The sequence below is a fragment of the Haliaeetus albicilla genome, chromosome 2 (genome assembly GCF_947461875.1).
Source record: "Haliaeetus albicilla chromosome 2, bHalAlb1.1, whole genome shotgun sequence".
NCBI lineage: Eukaryota > Metazoa > Chordata > Aves > Accipitriformes > Accipitridae > Haliaeetus > Haliaeetus albicilla.
The window spans coordinates 36865879-36891545 of NC_091484.1; the positions used below are offsets into that span (position 1 = coordinate 36865879).

Here is a 25667-nt window from a genome sequence, read left to right on the forward strand (position 1 = left end):
AAGCATTAAAATCATCAATAAACCATACTGATTTAGACAGCTTTTTATCTGAACAATGTAACTGCGTACATTTTAGGCTGAATCTGGTTTCATCAAAACAAAATATCGCTTATTGAAATTGTATGTATTTTGAAAACAGTGTAACTCCTGGAGAACTTGGGAAATAAAAGGCTGATTTTAACAGAGTTTTTCTGCATTGCTCTAGCAGTGCACGGTAACCGTACTGTCAGTAAATTGCTTAGAAATTGATGGGATGATATGTAGGCTGGGAAAAGGTGTTTCAAGCTTAACTTCCTCCCCCACTCATCCTGTTAAAAGACAATGACCTCTCCCTTTGTCAAAATACCAGCCAGTGTCCCCCTTTCAGATCAGGACATAGCTTCAAGCAAGTTCAGTTCAACTGAAGTTTCACCCTACGACAGCCTCTTTCATTTTAAATCCTACTTCTTTCTCTGTACTAATATAACTTTGAGAGTTGCATGGTGAACAAGATGAAGGAACTCACTTAGGTTAAAAACAGCTAGAGGAAGAAAATTTGCAGCTCTTTCAGTTACATGCTGAGAAAGTCAATCTAAGTGACCTCTAAAGGTTTATCTAATTCAGTGGCAAAGGACTCTTGGTTCAGGCAGTTGAGAACCATTTGCTTCTGCTGTAGCTGCCCTCTAGCTCTGTCCATCCTGTGTCCTTGTCTCAATTTACAGCCTCGGTAGCAGTCTGCAACAATTGTGGTAGCAGGCCAGAATGTGTTTCTGACTCAATGGCTCTACTGCACAGCCTAAAACATTAGCTCAACTCTACCTTCATGAATGGTTTAAGAAAACATGTTAGGAACTGCAGCAGAGCCTCTGCAGAGCTGACACATATTCCCTTCAGCTCTGCTAGAGAGGAGAGTAGTCTCCAACAGGGAGCTTGTCAAGTAACTGGGAGCAGGACTGTAACTAAATCTACCAGTGCCAATCTATCAAACCAACATGATGGATATATTAATGGAGGACACATGGTTATATAAAAATGGAAGCTGAAATGCAGTGTGGTTTTCACAAAATTCTACTGAAGGCACAGACGTACTCCTCAGGCTATCACTTCCGGTGTTTCTCCAGTTTGTATTTATTGTGACTGGATTTTTGGTTCCTCACAATTCAAAATATGCACATGGTGACAGGATATCTGTTGCTGCAATTTCCTTCACCTCTAGAGATAGAAGCATTGCTTCATTATCTGTTCACAAGCTCTCTTTGTGGTATCAGTTTAAATGTAATGACGATTTAATTCTTATATACATTTAAGTCACTTGAGCTTATAATTTAGGTATGCAGTAGGATGTTGAGAACTTGTCAGTTGGTATTAGCTTCTGATATATCTGAAGTAACATTTTTTTATTATTTGTGGTTTCTATGCAAAACGGTGCTGTTAATACTGACCTTTCTCTGTTTCCAGGCAAATGGAATATATACAATAGCAAAGCTGATTTTACCAAACAAAGAAAGGAATGCTGAAAAAAATAGTTTATTACAGGTAACTCCCTTTTATTTTTATTGCACATTGAAAGCCCCAAACAGTCCCTGAGAATTTTTTATGATTTTAAAGTTTATTTTAAATGTGCAGTAAAAAAATCTTACTTAAAGGGGAAAAAAAATCCCACGAAAACAAAACTAGGAATAACAAATGGCCCAGGAACTAAAAGTTAAATAGTGACTCAATTTCTGGTGTTCTGTTCTGATCTACTTTGTTTCTGGCACCTCATATAGTGTAAACGAAAGTGAACATTTTTTTTGTGATAATCTTTCTTCCACTTTTTCAGGCTGCCCAGCATCAGATCATCTTTTTAGTATCTTGGTCTTCATTGACACTCACTGTAGATTTGACACTGTACTATTACCTGTTTCTTTCTGGAACATCTTACTGTGGCTGTTAAATGAAATACAGGAACACGTCACATGAGGTAGAGCAAATCTAGATGTAGGATAAATATAGAGCTAATACGTGTAGAATGGCTCTTGGTTTTGCATGTCAATACCCCCCTAATTATACTGGTTTGAGTCAACTTAGGCTAAAAGTTATCAGTAGTAATTAATTATCTGGTAGCTCTTCTCCAGCCTCTGTGAAATGGTGTCGATGTCTCTCTAAGCTATAGGAAAGTAGCAGCCTGGGGTTCAGGGATGAACAGAACAGCTGCTGCTCCAGTTGCCCTTCTGTGGGCGAGTGTGAGGCGATCCTTAGCACAGTTGAATGCAGTCAGGATCCTGCCTCTCGCCTGGTCTCTGTCCTGGCATAGCCCACCACTAACGTGGCTACATAGCTACTCAACTATCTAATCAGGTAAGACATGCCTGAATAGTGAGGGAAGGCATTTACACACACACACAAAAATTCATTGTAGTGTCATCTTTCTCATCGCAGTTCTAGATTAGGGTTGGAGTGCAGATTCAATGCAGTAGGTCCCTTTCTTCTGCAATGAGGTTTTGTAGTGCACTTCAGTTAAATCAGCTTATGAATGAGATAAAAAAAAATCTTCCTAGAGAGTATATGAAACTAACATGGAGTCTAATGCTCAGCACAGTTGCTTCATACAACTGTAAGGACCTTAATTTATGCCCGCTGAGATTTTTAGATTCCAGCCAAATGTGTTGGAAATAACTCAGAAAAGATACTAAGCAACTGTAGTTGGGTTAAACATGAAGGTATGTGAATTAATAATGGACTTAATGATCACATATGAAAACTAACTGTTTCAGGCAAACAGCAAGAAGTATTTTTTATGAAACCTTGTTCAGATTCTCGCATCGCTATCTGTATTTACTTTATCATTGTTACTGCTATGCAATACAGTTGCAGCTATTGGAATACCCTTTTTAAATTTCATAGGCATTTTTCTTAGAATTCTTGCAATGCAATTCTGGTTTCTTTACTGCTCCATTGTCTGTGTTTTCAACAATTAAATTTTCAGCTTCTTTCTACCATACTACCTTAGTGATCTTACTGCATTGCTTCAAGGGTAGCAGTGATATCAGACATTTATTCTGCATATGCACCATATATAAAAATCATGCCTTAATTGAAGCATATCACAAATGTTTAATATTAATCTTACAATACTGCTGTGAGAAAGACAAATATTATTGCCATTTAAAATACATATTTATCACATTATTAATCTGTTATCATGTCCCTTCACTGATGGGCTTTCTGCAGTAAGATCTATATATAGTCTCTAAAATGAAAAACTTTCAAGGTAGCAACTATGGCCCAGCTGGTCTGGGTTATTTTGTACAGCTAAGTTGTGATTCTCAGTGGAATGGTAGACATCATAATATACCATCCTTCTCCTGGGCTGGGGAGTTTACTTTGGACTAAAAAGAAACATCTGTAAAAGAGACAGCTTTTTAGCAGCATTAACATACATTCCTTTTCTGTAAAATTTCAAGTATCCTCCTTCCTTCAAAAGTAGCATTTGGCCTTTATTTTCTTATTTAATGCATTTTCTATATATTGAAAGATTTGGTTTTAACATGGAGATTAATTCTGCAGTTATCACTAAGACACAGTTACCATTGTCTAAATAGGGATTATCACACTGGACTGTAGTAGTGTTTTAGTCACTGATGCAATAAAGTAATTCTAAATTATGTTAAAAGCATTTACTATTTGCATTGTTTCAGATATCAATATCTTATTTCCCTTTGGCTTACTTTATACAGTCATCTTTGTTTGGTCAGCCTTATATGTGCCATATTATTGGCTCTTGATAAATGGAATTAAAGATGAGTTGCATAAAAACATGCATATTAACTACCTGCCAGTGGCTGTTTTAAAAATAAATTTTCTTCAGTAGAGATCATATCGAAACTAACGTACATAAAGATAGAAACTGAGGTACATAAAGGTCTCTGTAAATATGATGAACTTGGTCAACATTTTTTTTTAATACTATTCTCTCTTTCTCACTTTTCTTTCTTGTCCCCTGTTAGAACTTATGGTGTTCCACACAGCATTTTTCAGAAAAAAATGGATAATGCTGTTTCTACTGGTCATTACAAAACCACTGATTACATTTACCTTTTTCAGCATTGGAGAAGAAAGCAGGTCTCAAGTCTTGGGCTATCTGCAAATAATAAGAGATGATTAAGACTTAGATGTTCCTCAGGGTGTGCTATAGCTATAGTCAGCCACTTTTTTTTTTACTTTTTTTTTTTTCTCCCTAAATGGGCCTGTCTACTTTTAAAATACAAGAGGAACTTAATATATTTTTACTCTCTTCATTATCAGGTTAACAACATAATCCGTCTAGTCATTTAAGTACAAAGTTTACCAACGTGTAAAGTCAAAGGGAATCCTTGAAGTTTATCAGTGACTTTTCCATTCGTGTATAAATTTGTCATTAATTTAAGTATTTTTCCTGCTGTAGTGCTATGCTTTCAGAGCCCTGAGATTTCTCTTCAGTATGGAAAGAAATCGACATATCTTTAAAAGGTATGTTAACAAAATGTTTTGTGAAACTCCTTTAGGATAGCTTTCAAAATTCATCACTCCAGTTGGAAAGGCATGTTTTTTAAGTGTCATTTATTTTCAACAATAAGAAATAGTAATGGGCAACTTCTGTCCTGTGCACAGCTACAGATAGCCATTCCTGCATTGCACCAGTGCCAGCCTACAAGATTTAGATGTTCAGTATGGGGACTTCTGTTGTATGTATGCCAGAGAAACTAGCTCTGTAGGTGCTCCTTCCTCCCTCATGAATCAAAGTTTTAAATATGTTGAGGACAGATTTAGTACTGTTGGAGATAAACCATACTTTTATCCTGAAGATTAGCAGTTGCAAGTTACAGCCCTGGGAGCAGTAAATTTTTTCTCTGAGCCCTCCAGTCTTTCACATGGGAATGACTTTGCATCAACCTGGTTTACTTAGGAATGTTGCTGAAAGGTTTGGATCAATAAGGAGAAAATGTCTTTACTCAATTACCCATTTTCACTAGCAAGATGACAGTTTCACCAGATTGGCTACAAAGGCTGTGTAAAACCTAACAGTTCGATTGGTGGGATTAGGATAGTAATCATACTGCCTAGAAGGTCTGCCTCTCAATAGTGTTTCAGTATGATTTTATTCTGTCTTAAATTACTGGAATTCTAAATATAACTTTTGCCTTATTTTTACTTTTAAAAAGTGGATTTTGTACTGAAAGGGCCCCAGTTAGTAATGAATGTTCATGGTTTGTGTCAAGTTTTGAAAGTGGTAAATCTGTACTGATTTGCTGTCTTTCGTATTTTTCCAAATGCCTTAATTTTCTGTAGTTCTACTTCTGCCAGAACTTTAAAAAGAAACAAACCTTCAGTTAAGCATGTCATTAATGAAGTATTGCCTACTATCTGTTAGCTTTTGCTTTTCTTAGTCCTTTTCATCTTTTAGACTAGACTTCTTGGACAAAAATTCTAAGATGGGTGTAATGATTCTTTGCGTGCAGACAAATGTTAATCCTATCACTTAATGCGTTACAAGAAGGAACTCGGCTAAAGTGACAACAAGCATAATATAAAGTACTATAAGAAAAAAACCCAGTAATATTACTGGAAACTCTGGAGGTGCATTGACTTTAAAGGGGCTTACACTTGTTTGGAGAACTGGCATTTACATTAATACCCAACCAATGCCGGCTGAAGTCTGACTTTTGAAAGGTCCTTTAACTCCTATATATGTAATGTTGGAGGGTTAATATCTGAATAGATTAGTAAAAAGTAAGTGTATAATTTAGAAGGTTCTAAAGTAAGTTGTAATAAGAAACAGTGAAAAGTCTCTGCTGTATATTAATAGCTACTGTACACTGTTTCTAAAATATATCAAAATTTAAACCTTTGTAGACTTTTCCCTACTGACTTGTTTGAAATCTTCATTGATATTGGACATTATGTGCGTGATATCAGTGCTTATGAACAGTTGGTATCAAAGCTAAATTTATTAAAGGTAAGTAAAAACCTTTATAGCTTGAAGAAGCTGTATTCTTTGCACATTCTTAGCACAAGAAAGGCATGAAATATTTTATGTTTATTTATCTGTCATTTAATGTATAACCAGGAGGATCAATTGAAGCAAATTGCTGAAAATATTGAGAGCATGAATCAGAATAAGGCACCTACAAAACTTATAGGCAATTATGCAATTTTAGAGCACCTTGGCAGTGGAGCTTTTGGAAGCGTATATAAGGTAAACTTCCCTTTTAGTATTAATGTACAGGTTTGAGGGGAGGCTTCATGAAGAGGCTCTAATACCTCTTCTAGGCACTACCATCCTTTGAATTTCAGTAGGGGAATGCAGGTACAAAAAGGCCTTTATGGATCTGGGCTTGTTAGTATTTACTGTGATTTTGTTCGTCCTCTCTTGTATTTATAAGATTGACCAGTGTATCTCTTAGGTTTCCTACTTTTACTTTAAACACAAAGAGCATTTCTGTCTGTTGCAAAGGCTAACAAATCTGTGCAAACCCACAGAAATTCAAGCATGTTTTATTTGAAAAGCAACACTGGGTGCAGATAATGTTACTTCAAACACTGTGATAAGTTCAGCAGTGTACTGTTAACCTGTATTGTGGGACTCAAGTTCTTTTGGCTAATCACAGCATACACAGAAAAAGCTATGATTATAACTGTTGTGAGACTGGTTTGGACTCTGATAACTAATCTGGTAGCCATAATAATATCCATTCTGTCCCCATCCTGTATTAATTTTACAAGGGTTTTATCTTTTTCATAGGTCAGAAAACATAACGGACAACATCTCTTGGCAATGAAAGAAGTCAATTTACACAATCCAGCATTTGGAAAGGACAAAAAAGACAGAGACAGCAGTGTAAAGAGCATTGTCTCTGAATTAACCATCATCAAAGAGCAGGTATGTCTCATGGACTCCAGTTTCATGTGTGGGCATTCTGCTGTTAGCATTATTAACTGTGAATTCTCATATAGAAAGCTGCCTGGCAGAAAGGGACCGGGGGGTGTTGGTCGACACATGCCTGAATATGAGCCAGCAGTGTGCCCAGGTGGCCAAGAAGGCCAATAGTATCCTGGCTTGTATCAGTGGCCAGCAGGACTAGGGAAGCAATTGTCCCTCTGTACTGGGCACTGGTGAGGCTGCACCTCGAATGCTGTGTTCAATTTTGGGCCCCTCACTGCAAGAAAGATGTTGAGGTGCTGGAGTGTGTCCAAAGAAGGGCAATGAAGCTGGTGAGCAGCCTGGAGTGCAAGTCTTATGAAGAGCGGCTGAGGGAACTGGGGTTGTTTAGCCTGGAGGAGAGGAGGCTCAAGGGAGACCTTATCACTTTCTAGAACTACCTGAAAGGAGGTTGTAGTGAGGTGGGTGTCGGTCTCTTCTCCCAAGTAATGAGCAATAGGACAAGAGGAAATGGCCTCAAGTTGCGGCGGGGGAGGTTTAGATTGGATATTAGGAAAAATTTCTTTACTGAGAGGGTTGTCAGGCATTGGAACAGGCTGCCCAGGGAAGTGGTTGAGTCACCATCCCTGGAGGTATTTAAAATACATGTAGATGTGGCACTTAGGGACATGGTTTAGTGATGGCCTTGGCAGTGCTAGGTTAATGGTTGGACTCGATGATCTTAAAGGTCTTTTCCAACATAAATGATTCTATGATTCTGTATAGCAGGGCTTCCAGCTGCTGTTACTATTTTTGTCCGATCAGTACAATATTGGCCCCTTTTACCTGAATGCTGCCGATACTGAAAACCTTCTTACTGTAGTGTTAGCAGCAGTGCAAATGCTTGTTACTAAAGATTCTTACTTTCTGTTTTGGCAGTATTTGAACTTTTTTCAGGGATTCTGTAAATTAAGATTGTGAGAGAAAACGGATGAGTCTTTGTTCCATTTAATGAATTCTTGGGTTTAAAGTAGAGTGAGAAGGTAGTCTTTTTTGTAATTGAAAATTAAAAAACCAGACTGATCATTAGTGTTCTTAGGCTAAGAAAGCCAATACTTTGAGCCAGGTGTAATTGCCTGTCTTCAAACTTCATTTACTCCCTTTAAATTAAGGGGAGAGTGGATAGGAATCATGCTGTATTTTCCTCCTGGTTGCTCTAGTACTGTGCAACACTTCTCTGTGTTTGCGGTAGCAGTGAATGTCTACTGCACTGCAGTTTGTAAGTAGGTTTGTGGAATCCTTCCTTCCAATGTGTAACTAAACATAAATCCTGTGCCATCAGTTTAACTATTCTAAACATCTACATTTCTTTCCTCATTGTAGCTTTATCATCCAAATGTTGTACGGTATTATAGAACCTTCTTGGAAAGTAAGTATAAATGCAGAGAATTAACACATTGTACATAATGAAGAAATAGAAATATATAATAAAACTGCTTGGAAGGAGTGTGTCAAATTTGAGCAATAAATGGTAATATTTTCTTCAAGAACTGCTACAGTTCAGACAGGCTTATATTCCTTTAAAATTGAAAAAATGGTGAGAAATAATGTTTATATTTGTTTATCTATCAGTAAAACTAGATGCAATGTAAACATGTAGAAAGCATCATTCTCATCCTATAGAGTTAAAGATCCAAAATTTACAACTGGAATACTAAGTAGGGAGAAAAGCTATAGCGACTAGTAGAATGAATGATATAGATTGCTCAGCTGTATTGTCTTAATTTTCTTTTTTATAAAGAGTTAGCTACATATACCTGTCTGCTGAGTGATTATCAGGCAGTGAATTCCTTACAGTTTCTGTGATATAAATTGAGGAAAAAATGGAATAACAAGGAATAGAACTATGATTAAAATGTATTTGTCTGTACAAATAAGTTTTTAAAAAGTAAAAAAATAACAGCTTTTAAAATGTATTTTAACCTCAAATACTCTATTTTCAAATGCCTTCTATATAAATGTAATGTTCTATTAATTCATTTTCTTTCATGTAGATGACAGATTATACATAGTCATGGAACTCATAGAGGGAGTGCCATTGGAAGAACACTTTCACTCTTTGAAAGAAAAGCAACAACAGTTTACAGAAGAAAGAATATGGCATATATTTATCCAAGTAAGGGTGTCTCTTTTTTTTGTTACCAGGACTTTCCTGCATGTAATTAGTAGCACCATTTATGTTTGTTAGGCTAATAAATGACAAAGTAATGCTTATTATATCAGACACTAATATCAGATATGAATTTAATTTTATGTGCCTTTATTTACATTGTAGCTAAGAATCTTTGTAAGGCTCTTTCTGTTTGTTTTTAAGCTTTGTCTAGCTCTTCGTTATTTGCATAAAGAGAAAAGGATTGTTCATCGAGATCTCACTCCAAACAATGTCATGCTGGGGGATAAAGACAAAGTTACAATTAGTAAGTTGAACTACTTTACTTGAAGAGAATTTCCCATGATTACGTGAGTAGAATTTCTTTACTGAAATGGAGGAGCTGATTTGGCCCTAAAAAAATTAAACCATAGTTACACTTCAAGGCTTGTTTTTGTTTAAATCAGCAAGAATATTGAGATAACCAGGTTAGGTAACAAGTGCTAATGAACATACAAACTATAACAGTCATCTGTTCTATTCCAATTCTACCATGCAATTGTATAGTATCCATCAGTTGTTCCCAGTGATCAGCTGCAGTGAGGTGCTGTTTGTCTGAACCTGTAGTACTGAATATTCTTGATGTATGCTTCTATAATCTCCACAGTGTGGAGGAAGGAGCCTAGGCAGGTTTCAGAATAGGCTTTGAAAGCAGTATATGTGTGAACAGTACAAAGTATGACAAAGTTTTACTCTTTGAGTGAATTAATACAACCAGATACACACAGCAAGCCTTACAGGCAGTTCAGATACTGTAGTTTTTAAAGTTCTCAAAGAACCACTGCATGCTTTCTTACTGCTCATGACACAGAACTAAACAATTTGAATAATGCAGAAATGTTGTGAGAAGTCTTTATGCAAAAATCAGTATCTTTAAAAATAACAGGGAGGTCTAGACATATGCACACACCCAACCACAAAACACTCAGCTATAATAGGCAAATATATTTAGCAACTGTTGTTTTATAGTAAATGTTTGTATCTGATGATGTACATACTTAAATTCATTCATTATTAAGTGGTATGGGCTAAAAAACTATGATTCTGAGTAATGATACAGTTTTGAAAGAAGGTGATTTAATGGAGCATTTGTCCCTGAGTGATGAAAAATATTCAGAATATTATTGTAAAGTATCATATAGTTCTATTTTATGTCAACATACTGCCACTGAGGGGCACTCTTGTCTTGATTTAACACCTTTGCCTTATCTCTGGTCCAATCTAGATATAAAGAAGTATAAATATACTTTCAAATGTAAGCTTAAAATTGCCCTTGAAAAGCATTTATATTTCTGTCAAAGATATACAGGAGTGGAGGAAAATTGGAAGAACTGAAACTTATTTTGACCATTTCTACGGTGATTGGTTTGAAACTATTGCAGTATTTAAACAAACACTTTATTTAGTACTTTCATTAGTATCACTGTACATTGAATTTTCAGAGGGAGCTGAAGACCTTTTACCTATTACTTCTGAATTTCACTGAGCCTTGTTGTTTTACAGTCTTAATGAAATTAAGAATAATTTACTTTTGTCTGATGATACAAAATATGTACTGTATTGGTGCATGCTGTGGTATTATGCCTAACTCGTACAGTCCATGTATGCCAAATACTGGAGCATTTGCGATCTTCATAATTATATCTCACAGTATTTGTGGACAGGTGTACTATCCATTTGAGAATTTCAAGTCGTTCTAGATGAAAGTTTATACAAAATGTCAGATGAAGGTGGAAGCATATGCTCAAATATTGAGAAATCTTAAATCTGTCTCTACAGTGAATTTAACCTGTCAGCTTTTGTAAAAGGAGAAGGTCTGCTCTAAGATCTACTCAGAACTGTAGTTCTGTGTTTACAAGCTGCACAGTCATCCTAAAGAGAGAGTTCAATTTTCTGGAGTCTTTCAAATCTCAAAACTGTCCAAAACTTGTCTTGATCTAACTAGAATAATATTCCTGTGGACTACCTGTGAAGCAGTGTTGTGCGACTATGTAATAAAGATATGGCGTCCAATGGCCCAAATTATTTTGCTTTATAAAAGAAGCTTGTATATCTTATAATACTGCTCTTTTTTCTTTTCCTCCATCAGTCCTTCTGGAAACAGTAACTCTTGTTAATCTTTTGCTATGACAATATAACGAAGGTAGCTTATTCCGCTGTAACTAATGTTCTTCAAATATGTTGTCTTTAAAGAGATGCCTTAGTTTCAGACTCTCATGGTAGATTTTGATTTAAAAAAAAAAAAAAAAGATAATAAAGTGAGCAATACACTGGAGCAATGTGCTTCTATAGGCTAAGACTTTCATTCTGTACTGTGGATGGCTATGCAGCGGCCCCAACAAGGAACTGCTTTAAGTAAGTTCTGGGACCCACAGGTAGGTGTTTCTCACCATGTATGTGAGAACTGAGCCACTTACATTCCAAATTCCATGAACACCTCTCATACAGTTTCTGAGTTTACTTTGGTTGGAAAGGAAAGGAGTGCATAGTGTGGGAGAGCACTGTCAGCACAGAAAAAAATAAACCTGCTGAAGAATTATGCTTGCTTGTCATGAATTCATGGAGAAATGTTCTAGAGGTGGCTCTTGTAGAACAATTCCAGCAGAACTTGGTAGGCAGGGACCTACAGTGAAAGGTGGCTGAAAGCTAGAATTCATACAGGCAGAGAACTCTGCAACCAGCCTGGCACAATGTAAGATTAAGTGATGAGGGATCTTTTCTAGAGATGGTCTCTGAATATCATCTCTAGGTTTTACTGAAAAAAGAATACCTGAGGTAATAGTAGGAAGAATTTCTGAATCTGTATAGTCACACTGTATTTTCTTTTTCTTAAATACTGAGTGTGATTAGACACTATCCTTATCCAGGTCTTTGTTTACTGTTTAGTTTTTAAACTTATTCAAGATACAAATGAAAGTCCTAAGCCCAGGAGGTGCTTCATTCTAATGTGAAGGTTATATAACTCCCTTTGTGTTTCCCATGACATCTTTTACATGTCAATTAAATCTGAATTATCCCAGTGTTTTTCAGGCTCTTTTAAGTTGTGTGTTGTTGCATATGGAAACAGACATTTACAATCTGATCCTAGCCAGGCTAGTGGTGATATAAGATCTCTGTTTCTGACTGTAGAGAACTTTAAGCATACTGTTGTTACATAGTCTCTGGAACTGCCCACCCTACTCATTTGCTCTGTTTCACCTCTGACATAAATTTGATAGGAAGGGGGCCATAACTACCATCTCTTATGTTGGTACAGCATTTAATTGTAATTGGTTGAGCTACAAATGCTACGAAAATATAAATATTAAATCATGCTAACCTGCAATTTCATAAAACATCTCATTCTAAATCGATAGAATAGTGTTACTGAAACTGTGTATCTCTGGTCAGGTTGAATGTCTGATTTATAATTTCTGACACACTCAAAAAGGTAGAATTTTAGGCACAGCCTGAATCAAAGTTGTTTTGTATAAGGTTTTAGAGATTCATTGAACCAATATTATCTGTGGATCTCAGGTTAATCTACCCAGCCTTTTTATATAAGTCATTGAGAAGTTACAGTTTTCTGAATTGAGAATGTGTAGCTGCTTTTATTGCAGCTATATTTTACTGCAGCTGTATTTTGTTTCTAGCACAGCATATTTCTCTCTAGAGCTCCATAGCTGCATCTGTTTGCAGGACAAAATAGAAGACTCTCTAGATCATCACTTTTCCTCAGTGTCATCTAGTTGCAGCAAGGTTTAGATTTTGGTGGTCAAAGAGGGCTGGCCATATGGAATCACTTTGGCACCTTTCAGGTCTGATATCAAGGAGAATTGTGAAGGGTTCCATATGCTCTCTTGAGTGGCATGCTCTGTTTAATGTTTAGTACACATTATGGAATAGCAGCAGAAAGGCTCTGTATGGAACTGAAACCTAGGATTATATAGCAGCAGAATACTAGTTTTGAGACAACTCACCCCTCTGATATACTTCTAATCATAGCAGGCAGCCATAAAGTGTCAGAGTGGTTAAGTGAATGAGACTTGAAAAGTTCAAGTAGTTGCTGGTTGCTGGAGAAAAGCTACCTGTTAATTTTGTAATTCAGAATACTTGCTTGAGTGCACTTTTTGTAAGACCTATTGGCTCTTGATTCTGTCCCGTGCCCAGAGAAGCAGTGGCCCTGAGGTAAAGTGGATGTAACTAGCGTCTGTTGTGTGTTAGTCACTACATTTTGCAGTCACTTGGATCAGTGCTAGTTTTTTTGCAGATTATATGGCTCATTTAACCAGTCTTCATTATCAGAATTGCAACCCTTCATACTAAGATTCAAGGAAATGCTTGTACTACTTTATTTTCAAAGCTTCCAAAATAGGCTGAGTGGAGTTTCCCACTTGTTTGCATACACACTGTAAATCAGACATTCTGGACACTATTAGTGGATTAATAGCACAATCACATATCTCTACAAATCTCAGGTTTAGATGTGGATCAATGCTAATGTTCTTAGTGCAGAAGTTACAAGCGTCACAAAACTGACACAGTAGAGTGAGTTTATGAAGCATTTATATTAGGACACAGAAAGGAGAATGATAGAATAGCTAGAACATGTATTTGGGAATGATGAGAAATTAATTCTGTTCCATTCCTATCGATGGAAAACAGTAGAATAAGTATGTACTACTGGTGATTAAATTGCAAAATATCTTGATTTTGAATATGCTTTTAAGGAAAATAAAGTTATATTTTTGTCTTCCAGATCACTGTTACTCAGTAAGTTGCTGACAAATTTCTTGATTACAGTTGCAAACTTGCTGAAGAAAAGCAAAGTGATTTTGTCTCATCCTGAGCCTTTCAGGGTAGAAGAAGAAACTGTTCAATAAGGACATAGTGAAAATCTGACCTGAGTAGGTCTGAAGTTCACACATGTAGTGAATTTCATACTTCATTCATCCTCTTTTTTTTGCTTTGCTTTTGGTCTTTGTGTGCATATTTGATTTTAGGAAAAAATAATGGCATTTTCAAATAGGGTTCAAATATAAATTAAGAAAACAAATATGAGATCAATGTTGTTATGATGTAGCATCTGGAAAATTTTCCTCTTGTTTTTACTGTAGAAGATCAATCTACTAGGTGAAATATTTGTGAAATAAAATGGCAAATGAAAAAACAGATTCTGTCAATAAAAAGAGAAAAAAACATTGCAGATAACTAAAATGCTCATTTAAAGAGACTGCTAAGATTCAGAAAGCTTTTTTAATTCAGCTATTATGAAAGTTGAAGAGATCATTCTGTAGGAGGTTCAGATACTAGTCAAGTCAGCCTACTCATTTTTTTGTAGTTCTCTCTTGCCTTCATGCCCTCTTCCCTAGCATGCTAATGTTTTCTGAAACAATCTTACTTCGTTATCACTTACTCTGCTACCCTAAACACAATGTAAACAAGTGAAAACAAGTGAAGAAGGGTGTTTCAGAATCTAAAGGATTATGACTACATCATTTTGTGTTAATTTTTCTTCCTATTTGAGGACTGTCTGTGAGAGACTGAAAGAGTTAATGTCTCAAACGTTGTGGTGGGGCAAGTTCTGCTTAAAGACAAACCCTGCACAGCAAGGAGCCAAGGTGAAAACCTCAGACATCAGCAACAGGAGGGGGAGGGCGTGCTGGAGGGTGCACAGCTCCCTGTTCTGATAAACTGTTCTGATACAAAGATCAAACAATGGCCATGTCTGCAGGGAAGGAGAAGTTACTCCACAAACGACCTCCAAGCCCAAAGGCTCACAAACTGCTCATTAACCTGACAAGTTTGGGTGCCCACCTGAAGGAGGGGCAAGGATGATAACAGGGCACAAACTGAAGCCCCGGGTGCGCAAGCCCGCTGGGACTGGGCCCCTCAGCTGACTGGACACCTTGGCTGACTGAACCAATGCCGGACCCAGGACTGGTGAAATCTTTCTCTCTCCCTTTTCGCGCTCTCCCCTTTTCGCGCTTTCCCCTTTTCCACAATCCTTACACCTCATCCGTTTCAAGATATAAACCATTCTTCAGCTGTACTACAAAATAACCATTGTTTGGTTTATGTTTGGTCCAAAAAGAGTAATTTTTACTTTTCAGGAAGGTGGGACAATCTAACAGTCAAAATGAGGGGGTTTGTTATTTTAGGGGGATGAGGGAGTTGTCTCTCTAATGCCAATTTTATTCCTGCATTGCTGTCCTGGGTTTGGTTGGGATAGAGTTAATTTTCCTCTTAGCACCCCAACTGCCAGTGCTGGGCTGGATGTTCAAAGGGAGGGTCTCCTCTACACATCATGCAACTGATGCCAAGTGGAGTAAGTGGGTTGCATTGATCACACAATGAGCTCGCATAGGAAACTCCAATTGCCCAGGAATTTTGGAAGTGATCACGGACTGGCCAGAAGGCAAAACTTTGAAATATTGCCAGAGGAGGAGGTGACGTGTGCTGAAGAGGCCCAACTGTATAATAAACTGTCAGAAAATGAGAGGCAATATGCCCTGTTCTCTGACGGGTCCTGTTGCATTGTGGGAAAGCATTGGAGGTGGAAGGCTGCTGTATGGAGTCCTATATGACAAGTTGCAGGAGCCGCTGAAGGAGAAGGTGAATTGAGTCAATTTGTGGAAGTGAAAGCCATTCAGCTGGCTTTAGACGTTGCTGAAAGAGAGAAGTGTACTGACTCATGGATGGTGGCAAATGCCCTGTGGGGGTGGTTACAGCAATGGAAGCAGAGCAACTGGCAGTGCAGAGACAAACCCATCTGGGCTGCTGCACTGTGGCAAGATATTGCTGTTCAGCTAGAGAATCTGGTTGTAAAAGTATGTCACATAGATGCTCACGTACCCAAGAGTCGGGCCACTGAAGAACATTAAAACAACCGACAGGTGGATCAGGCTGCCAAGTTTGAAGTGGCTCAGGTGGATCTGGACTGGCAATGTAAGGGTGAGCTATTTTTAGCTTGGTGGGCCCATGATACTTCAGGTTATCAGGGAAGAGATGCAACATATAGATGGGCTTGTGATTGAGTGGTGGACTTGGCCATGGACTCTATCATGCAGGTTATCCATGAATGTGAAACATGTGCTGCAATTAAGCAAGCAAAGCGGTTAAAGCCCCTGTGGTATGGAGGGTGATGGCTGAAATATAAATATGGGGAGGCCTGGCAGATTGACTGTATCACACTCCCACAAACCCGCCAAGGCAAGTGCTATGTGCTTACAATGGTGGAAACAACCACTGGATGGCTGGAAACACATGCCGTGCCCCATGCCACCACTCAGAACACTATCCTGGGCCTTGAAGAACAAGTTTTATGGCAACACAGCAACCCAGAAAGAACTGAGTCAGACAATGGGACTCACTTCCAAAACAACCTCATAGACACCTGGGCTAAAGATCATGGCATTGAGTGGGTGTATCATATCCCCTATCATGCATCAGTCTCTGGGAAAATCAAATGATACAAGGGGCTGCTAAAAACTACACTGAGAGCAATGGCGGGGGTGGGACTTTCAAACATTGGGATACACATTTAGCAAAAGCCACCTGGTTGGTTAATACTAGAAGATCTGCCAATCGGGCTGGCCCTGCCCAGCCAAGACTTCCACATACTGTAGAAGGAGATAAAGTCCCTGTATTACGCAGGAAGGGTATGTTAGGGAAGACAGTCTGGGTTAGTCCTGCCTCAGGCAGAGACAAACCCCATCTGCGGGATTGCTTTTGCTCAAGGACCTAGGCGCACTTGGTGTGTGATGCAGCAGGATGGGGAAGTTTGATGTGTACCTCAAGAAGATTTCATTTTGGGAGAGAATAGCCGGTGAATTAGGCTGCATGATGTTAATTTCTAAATAACCTGCCACTGAATATCATCATGTCTATAGTGGCTATATGCCTTATCAAGGGTATTGTAGTAAGAGTTACCCAAATGACTGAAGGATGGACTTTGAAACCAAGCGAAGTGCAGCAGTGATGGAACTTGAACTGGTACCCAGCAATTTCTTCAAGATTGACTTCTTCAACCCACAGACCATGGGCATAGGTTGCGCCAAATACAACAGCTGCAAGTTCTAGAGGCAGCATACAACAATCCACCACACACCATCTCTCCTACCCTGAAGGACTGTTACAACAGATGGAGCCCCAAAGTCATGGAATAAATAAAATCGTTGGTCACGTTAGAGGGATGGCCCATAGACTAAGGGAATGCCATTCATATGTGTGGGTGTACACATATGAATAGCACACACACATATATATATATATTTGTATATATATAAAAAAGACAGGGAAAGTGGTGGTGATTAATTGGAAAGTGTAGGATCAGGGCATGATGTGGATGGTTTAGAATAAGGGGTGGATAATGTCCTGGGTTCAGTTGAAATAGAGTTAATTTTCACAGAAAGCTGGGAGGGGGCACAGCCAGAACAGCTGGCCTGAACTAGCCAAGGGGCTATTCGATACCATGCAACATCATGCTCAGTATATAACTGGGGAGCGGGTTGGGGGGAGACTTTCTCTCTTGGGGTGGGAAGTGGCAGAGCGTCGGGTTCTGGGTGGTGAGCAGTTGCACTGTGCATCGCTCATTTTGTATGTTCTTTTATTAGTACCGTTGTTGTTGTTGTAACTTCTCTCATTGTATTGTCACAGTAAACTGTCCTTATCTCAACCCACAAGGTTCTATTTTTTTTTTTTTTTTTCTTCCTCCTTTCTGATTCTCCTCCCCATCCCACTGGAGTGGGGACGGGGCGGAGTGAGTAAGCACCTCTGTGGTGCTTTGTTGCTGGGTAGGTATAAACCACGACAATTGAAAAACTGCAGAGGGCAACAAGTGGTAGACAACTGAATTTAGGACTGCAGTATCAGGTCTGGGACTAGATTAAAGCAACATGAAACTAGCCTAGAAAAAGTGAGCTAAACTCATCAAGACACAAGTGCTAGATGACCTGGTTTCCAGAGACAGTACAAGAGAGGGGCAGGACTGGTCTTTTTTAGGGCAGAGGGATACTAGCTCATCTTTCTCATAGACTCTTGCTCTGAATCACTGAGATGGGTTTATAATTTCCACTTTGGATGGACTGATGCAGCATGCGCTTCTGCATCCTGGTGTTGGTGGTGGCAGGATGGCCTGCCTGCCCTCTCCCTTCCTCCTGTTTTGTGCTATCTCTTTGCCTTTGATCTTACCAGCCTTTGTTTTGGTTCATCTAATTTACTGGTTTACAAAGCTTTCACTTTCTCTAAGGGCTTTTCTTTTCCATTTTTCTCTGGCTACCTTTATTCTACTGATACTTATCATGATATTGTCAGCATTGATATAGTTCCTTCCAGCAAGTACTCAACAATTCTGTTAATTGGTAGGTTGCTTTTTTGTGTGAGAATGGAAGCTGTAGGAAAATATTTGGAAGCTCTAAGTTTTGTATTTCATTCTGAAATTGGTGAGACTTGTGATCAGATGCATCTGCATTCACACAGATATGTGTGAATTGGTTAGGTCTAGCTTCTGAGGAAAGTCCTGTTCCTGTACTTAAGAGCTATGTCTTAATGCTTGGTGTACCACTGGATGGATTAACTGTAGTAAATCGAGATGGTTCAGGAAGAATAATTCCTTTAATAAGTAGGATTTTGAATTTTAGAAGTGACCAGTAAGATCGTAAGAATCACTAGATCAGATCAAAGATTTATGTAGCTCACTCTCTGTGCTAAAAGCTGACACTTGGGTAAATTTCATAAGAAGTTGAGCAAGTACTGAGTTATCTTTCTCTCACAATTCTGTTCCAGCTTCTAAAAGACATACTGCTATGGTGTTAAGGTGTTTCAGGAAATTGCCAAATATGAATTGTTGCAATGGGTCCTCATTAGTCAAGCCTCAGTTCACAGCTGAAATAATGAATACCAGTTAATAAGGGTCATCTTTATATTTGGTTATATCTTCATTTAATGGTATGGGAGGCAGGCCTCTTGCAGTTCTCAGAAATGATTTCGTTTGTTTGTTAGTTATTGTAGTACCTTTTGGCATCAAATACCAAATAAAGAATCCTGGAATATTAAAAGTTGTAGACCAGTTTATAAGCTGCAGACAGATGCCTAAATAAATTAAAAGAAGCAATTTCACTAGTTCGATGCAGTTCAACATTTGCCAGTTCCTTTTCATTCAATTCTGTATTATAGGCTTGAAAAAGCTAAGAAAAAGCATTTATGTTTAAAGCTGATTGTCCTGTGCTTTACATTCCTTAGCTCTGGCAGCACCAGTTGTATTTAGGAGCTTCTTGCTGGTGTCAAGATGGTTTAGCAGAATTTGGAAGAAGTTATTGCCTGTGAAACAGGTTTTTTTCCCTCTGTTTCTGAGGACCCAAGCCTAAAAGGAAGAGACTATATTTACTCTATCTGGCTGATTTTTCACTTGCTTTCTTTTTTCCAGATAATCACTAATGTTGTATTAAAACAATGTACTACTTCCAGAACCAAGATGTCCAGCTCTCCACTTCCCTTTCCTAAATCTTTCAAGCACTAGGAACTGAATTTATTGGTTGATGTAATATCTTAATACTCCTTCTCCATAGAATATTATGTGAAGGATTCCAAAGGAGGGAATTTAGAATGATTCATCCCAATTAATTCAGGGAAGTATCAACATTGCAAAAACCTCTGGTCCTTTTGGGATTAATATTCCCTGGCGTGAACTGCCTGAGGGCTGTCTTAACTCAAGGGCAAAAGGGAAGCTTCTCAGTAATCCTGTTAATTTAGCATTCTTTCTACTTATATTTTCAAAGTACTGCAGAGCTAGTTGTTCTTTGAATATTTTATTCGAAGAAAAATGATCTGTGGCCTAGGTATCTAGGTTTGGCCGCCTTCTCAGAGGCCCTTTCTGAATGAGAGATCTACTCCTTTTCAGACCCTTGAGGTTCTCAGTAAGCAAGAGCCAACAGAAACTAATTTTTCTCACCTGTGTTTATTCTGATCTGCAGCTTTTTTTGACGAGTAGAAACATTTTCAACTAAAATGTTTATGAACTATCTCACTGTAAAAAAAATTGGAATAGGAATGCTGTGGGCTCTGTCCCAGTAGAAGAGGAGCCTTAAAATATTTTAAACAGTATTATTTACCACACAAATCTTCCCAATTCTGAAGTAGTATTAGAATACAAAATTAATTAACAGACTTAAACAAGTACAGTGATCTTCTCTTGCTCTCTGTCCTTGGAGTTAATAAAGTGCAATGTATCTTAGCTGCATTGTTATGTTGAGGCAGCAGTAGAGTATTGAATTGAAAAAAATAAACTTCAACTGTTAGCATGGAATTTCGATTAAAAATATAAACTCTAAAGACTGTGTGACAATTTTGTGAAAGACTACCTGATAATTACACAAAAGGCACGTAATTGCACAATCATCTAAATCTACAGCTTTTGTCACAAGGTAAGGCTAAGATTCACCATTATTTCTTACCAAAAGCAATTTTTGAACATGAACTATTCAGATATTACAACCCCCTGTACTCGTTTGAAATTAAATTTCTGAGAAAGTCCACTCTTGCCAGCTATCATAATTTGAAAGAAAGTGAAATAATTACTAACTTCATTACATTATTTTTTCCATTAATTTCGGCATTAGATCACTGCTTATTAGATACTTGGCATTGTCATACAGTTTATTAGAATATATTAATAGAAACCTGAAACTGGTCACATAGTTTGGATTGAAAGCATCAGAGGTGTGTTTATAATATTTTTGAAGCTGGTAGGCCTGATTCAAACATAAATTGTTGATTAATGTGGAGTGTTGTGGTTTAACCCCAGCCAGCAACTAAGCACCATGCAGCCGCTCGCTCACTCCCCACCCCCCCCCAGTGGGATGGGGGAGAAAATCGGGAAAAATAGTAAAACTCCTGGGTTGAGATAAGAATGGTTTAATAGAAGAGGAAAGAGGAAACTAATAATGATAACACTAATAAAATGACAACAGTAATAATAAAAGGATTGGAATGTACAAATGATGCACAGTGCAATTGCTCACCACCCGCTGATTGATGCCCAGTTAGTCCTTGAGCGGTGATCCCCCCGCCCCCACTCCCCCCAGTTTATATACTAGATGTGATGTCACATGGTATGGAATACCCCATTGGCCAGTTTGGGTCAGCTGCCCTGGCTGTGTCCCCTCCCAACTTCTTGTGCCCCTCCAGCCTTCTTGCTGGCTGGACATGAGAAGCTGAAAAATCCTTGACTTGAGACTAAACACTCCTTAGCAACAACTGAAAACATCAGTGTGTTATCTACATTATTCTCATACTGAACCCAAAACATAGCACTGTACCAGCTACTAGGAAGACAATTAACTCTATCCCAGCTGAAACCAGGACATGGAGATAGGAAGATAGTATTGTCCAGTACTGCGAAATGTAAAAGATAAAAAGACTCCCAAACCTCCTTTCCACCCTCCCCCAACTTTTCAGCTGTTCTGAAACAGCATGGATTGTCATGCAGAGAGGGTGGTTATTGACATGTGAATCTTTTTTTATTGTAGCTGACTTTGGGCTTGCAAAGCAAAAGCAAGAAAACAGCAAACTTGCATCAGTAGTGGGAACCATTCTGTACTCATGGTAAGTACGCCTTCATACAATATTCAGTACAGTGACTTCCATCTTCATGGTTACTTTTTTTGGAGCAGACAGGCAAATTACAATGGAGTAAGGAACAAGGTGCAAGTTACCCACACACAGTACTCTGCAGTAGTTGGTTGCCTGCCTATTTTGCTGTTGCGTGTTCTTGCACATGGCATTTACTGTGGGTTAAGTTGGTGCAAAAATGACGTAACCATGGTTGTGTAGTAACTTACTCATCTATCTATATCCTTATAGATAAAGAAATGTGTTTTCAAGTTATAAAAAGATCTATGTAAACAATGTAAATTAATTTTAATGGCTTTTAATGTAATTGTGGCTTCAATGTTTAGTTATGTTGTACATATGCACAACTTACCTTCTGAAAAATATTTGAAATTGGTCCTAGTGGATTTGTTTTGGACCAGTAGGCATTTGGTTTTCATAACTGAACTGAAAAAATATTTGCTGAAGTTTGACATTTTCAATGGTGGAAAAGCATGACACAAGTTGTTTGCAATTTAAGCTTAGTAAACGCATAAATGACTGCTCTAAAATTTTGCCTTAGACAATACATTATTCAGTCTGTTGAATGAGCTGCAGTTTCCTTTGGCATCCCATTTGTAAGCAAGCCAAAGTGAAGAACCATATTGCATTAAATTGCGGTACCAATATAGCTACCTAAGCTCCTAGATTACTACTGACTTGTGGGTTTTTTTCTCAGGAGCATGGAATAGAACGCATTTCCTATCCAAAAGGTTCCCCACAATATGTAAACAGTGTACGTAATTGAGAGTATATGCATGTCAGATTCTCTCAAACAAAAGTAATTTTGGGCAGGACAGAGTATTGATTTTTGTGTTGCATGATGTATAAATAACAAACATGCCTGTTAATTGAGGTAACTGTATTGTGAACATAAGGGAGCAAATGTACTCTGGGTAAAAATCTAAATTGTAGAAAGCACAAGCTCAGTATTCATCTAATAGCAGTTGATGGGTTCTGGGCCTCCCATTTAAGCTGAGAGTTTCTATTGATTGAAATGCTAACATCAGAAATCAATTAAGGAATTGCTAATCTGTGCCACAGTTCTGGATCTCTCCATTTGCAAAATTATTGGTTAAGCTTTGCCTACCTTAACTACTGCTTTATTAAGGAAATATGTTTACAGTACGTTCAGCTGAAGTGTTGCAGATCTAAATATTCCTTATTGCTGCATGGGCTTGTTCCAGCTTCTTTGCAACACCTTTGTACATAACAGCTGCTGTTCCCTCTCTTCAGAGTCACTCTGTTGCTTCTACTCATTGTCCAGCTTTCTAAGGTCAAAAGTTGGTTTTCTTTTAGGGACTTCTGGTGCTCTTGCTTCCACTACTATAAATTGCCAGTTCTAGCTCCTTCTATGACCAGGTGATCCACCTCATGGATGAGGGAAAGGCTGTGAATGTTGTCTGCCTTGCCTTCAGCAAGGCCTTTGACACTGTCTCTCATGGCATACTCCTTGAGAAGCTGGCGGCTCATGGCTTAGACAAGTGTACTCTTGGCTGGGTGAAAAACTGGCTGGATGGCCAAGCCCAGAGGGTTGTGGTGAATGGAGTTAAATCCAGTTGGTGGTGGGTCACAAGTGGTGTTCCCCAGGGCTCAGTAGTGGGGCCAGTTCTGTTTAATATCTTTATTAATGATCTGGACCAGGGGATCGAGTGCACCCTCAGTTGGTTTGCGGATGACACCAAGTTGGGCGGAGTGTTGATCTGCTCGAGGGTAGGAAGGCTCTACAGAGGGATCTGGACAGGTTGGATCGATGGGCAGAGGCCAACTGTATGAGGTTCAACAAGGCCAAGTGCCAGGTCCTGCACTTGGGTCACAGCAACCCCATGCAGTGCTACAGGCTTGGGAAAGAGCAGCTGGAAAGCTGCCTGGTGGAAAAAGACCTGGGGGTGCTGGTTGACATATGAGCCAGCAGTGTGCCCAGGTGGCCAAGAAAGCCAACGGCATCCTGGCCTGTATGAGAAATAGTGTGGCCAGCAGGAGCAGGGAGGTGGTTGTTCCCTTGTACTCAGCACTGGTGAGTACTGTGTTCAGTTTTGGGCCCCTCACTACAGGAAAGACATGGAGGTGCTGGAACGTGTCCAGAGAAGGGCAACCAAGTTGGTGAGGGGCCTGGAGCACAAGCCTTATGAGGAGCGGCGGAGGGAGCTGGGGCTGTTTAGTCTGGAGAAGGGGAGGCTGAGGGGAGACCTTATCGCTCTCTACAACTACCTGAAAGAGGGTTGTAGTGAGGTGGGTGCTGGTCTCTTCTGTCAGGTGGCTGGAGATAGGACAAGAGGAAATGGCCTCAAGTTGCGGCAGGGGAGGTTTAGATTGGATATTAGGAAAAATTTCTTTACTGAGAGGGTTGTCAGGCATTGGAACAGGGTGCCCAGGGAAGTGGTTGAGTCACCATCCCTGGAGGTATTCAAAAAGCGTGTAGACAAGGCACTTCAGGGCATGGTTGACGGTTGGACTTAATGATTTTAAAGGTCTTTTCCAACCTAAATGATTCTATGATTCTATGAAATAAAGTGAAGTTTATTTGGCATAGGGAATAGAAAAAGAAAACTACAATGAATGAAACATAAACAAACCAAGAATGTTGCACAGAATACAATCTATAATATTGTTTTCTGTTTTCATCAGAAATTTTAATTTACAAAATACTTGCCAACAAGGAGAAAAACCTGACGGAACATTGTATGTTGGCCCTCAGGGTCAATGAGTTGTAATTTTCTTATCCTACCTACATTCAATTCTTTTTTTTTCCTGTTGGATTCTTTTGCTCTTGTCTTTGAGTCTTTTAACATTTTATAGGAAATTTTTATTTGAGAATAGTGTTCTGTAGATTTAAATACTCTTTTTTTTTTTTTTTATGTTTGCTTATACCATGTTTATTATTATTGTCTTACTCTGTCTTCGTACGTGGAAGTTCACATCAGAGCTAGGACTTTGGCAGTTCTTTTTCCACCTCTTTGTCCAGTTATTTGGATGTAGGCATGAGGATAAAATGTCACTTATACGTTGCAGTCTTTCAGTAAGTGGTCTTTTGGGACATTACTTGTCAGTTCAACTCCACAGGCAAAATCATGGAAGCAGTGATCCTTGCCTGTCTGCTGTCAGAAAAGAGAACAAGGATACAGTACTGATGTCTTTGTATTTAAAATGTATGCTTGAGTAATATTTAAAATGACAGGCTAAAGCATTAAAGTCTTTCCAATGTCGTCATAATTTAAGAATGTTAAAAAGGCCTTGCAAACAGCTGAATGCACTGGATGCCACCTTCAAGGTACTTGGCTAGTACTGTGTGTGACAGTGGGCTTTTTGATATGGAAACCTGTTCACAAGGAATGAGGTGAACTGATAGAGTATTTTAACACAAGTAATGAAGCAGAAGTCAGAGCCTATAGACTTAATCAGTGCTTGGACTAGATAATTTTTGTGGGTTTGGGGTTTTTTTTGCATGATTTAAGTAGATGTGAAGGGCTGTAAAATAATCAAAATATTGGGAATGCATATCTACCAAGAGCAGCAATATTAGTTCCTGCACAAAAAAAAAAAAGGAAAGGAGGAAGAGAAAGAACTGAGACAGCATTGTCATTCAAGAGTGGCAGGAATTACTTTCTTCTGAATTGACAGGGTAATAGTTCTTGGTAGTTTGAGATGCAACCCACCCTTCTTGGAGCAGACAATATAGTACAGAAACAAAATAATAAATGTCAAAAGTAGCATCTGATGCTTATTGTTTAAATTTGGCTAGGAAGTATTTTGCAGAGTGGTTCAGATAAAAATGTATTACTATATGTACCAAACATGTTTGAATTTGGGGCTGGCTGAATCAATTTGCTAATGCAATTTTTAAAAAACTGTATCATCATAAAATAACAGCAGACATTGTTTTATGTTTAGAGAGGGGCTTATATAATTGTGCTTTGTAATTGTGATGGTTTTTAATTCTACATTGTACTAGGTTTTATTCTGCTATCATAC

General features: G+C 38.5%; 1 protein-coding gene across 6 annotated transcripts in view; it reads left to right on the plus strand.

Moving 5' to 3' along the window:
• The window catches only part of NEK10 (NIMA related kinase 10), a 116715-nt gene that overhangs the window by 21465 nt on the left and 69583 nt on the right, over window positions 1-25667 (plus strand). For 5 of the 6 annotated variants that reach the window (XM_069771088.1, XM_069771059.1, XM_069771074.1 and 2 more), the window contains 9 exons: window positions 1438-1515; window positions 4406-4470; window positions 5854-5956; window positions 6068-6196; window positions 6743-6880; window positions 8243-8288; window positions 8914-9035; window positions 9234-9336; window positions 21575-21650. In XM_069771088.1, coding sequence (XP_069627189.1) covers window positions 1438-1515; window positions 4406-4470; window positions 5854-5956; window positions 6068-6196; window positions 6743-6880; window positions 8243-8288; window positions 8914-9035; window positions 9234-9336; window positions 21575-21650 — 860 coding nt within the window. Of the gene's footprint in view, window positions 1-1437; window positions 1516-4405; window positions 4471-5853; window positions 5957-6067; window positions 6197-6742; window positions 6881-8242; window positions 8289-8913; window positions 9036-9233; window positions 9337-21574; window positions 21651-25667 lie in introns of those variants that run through there. The other variant, XM_069771097.1, reaches the window with a different exon arrangement.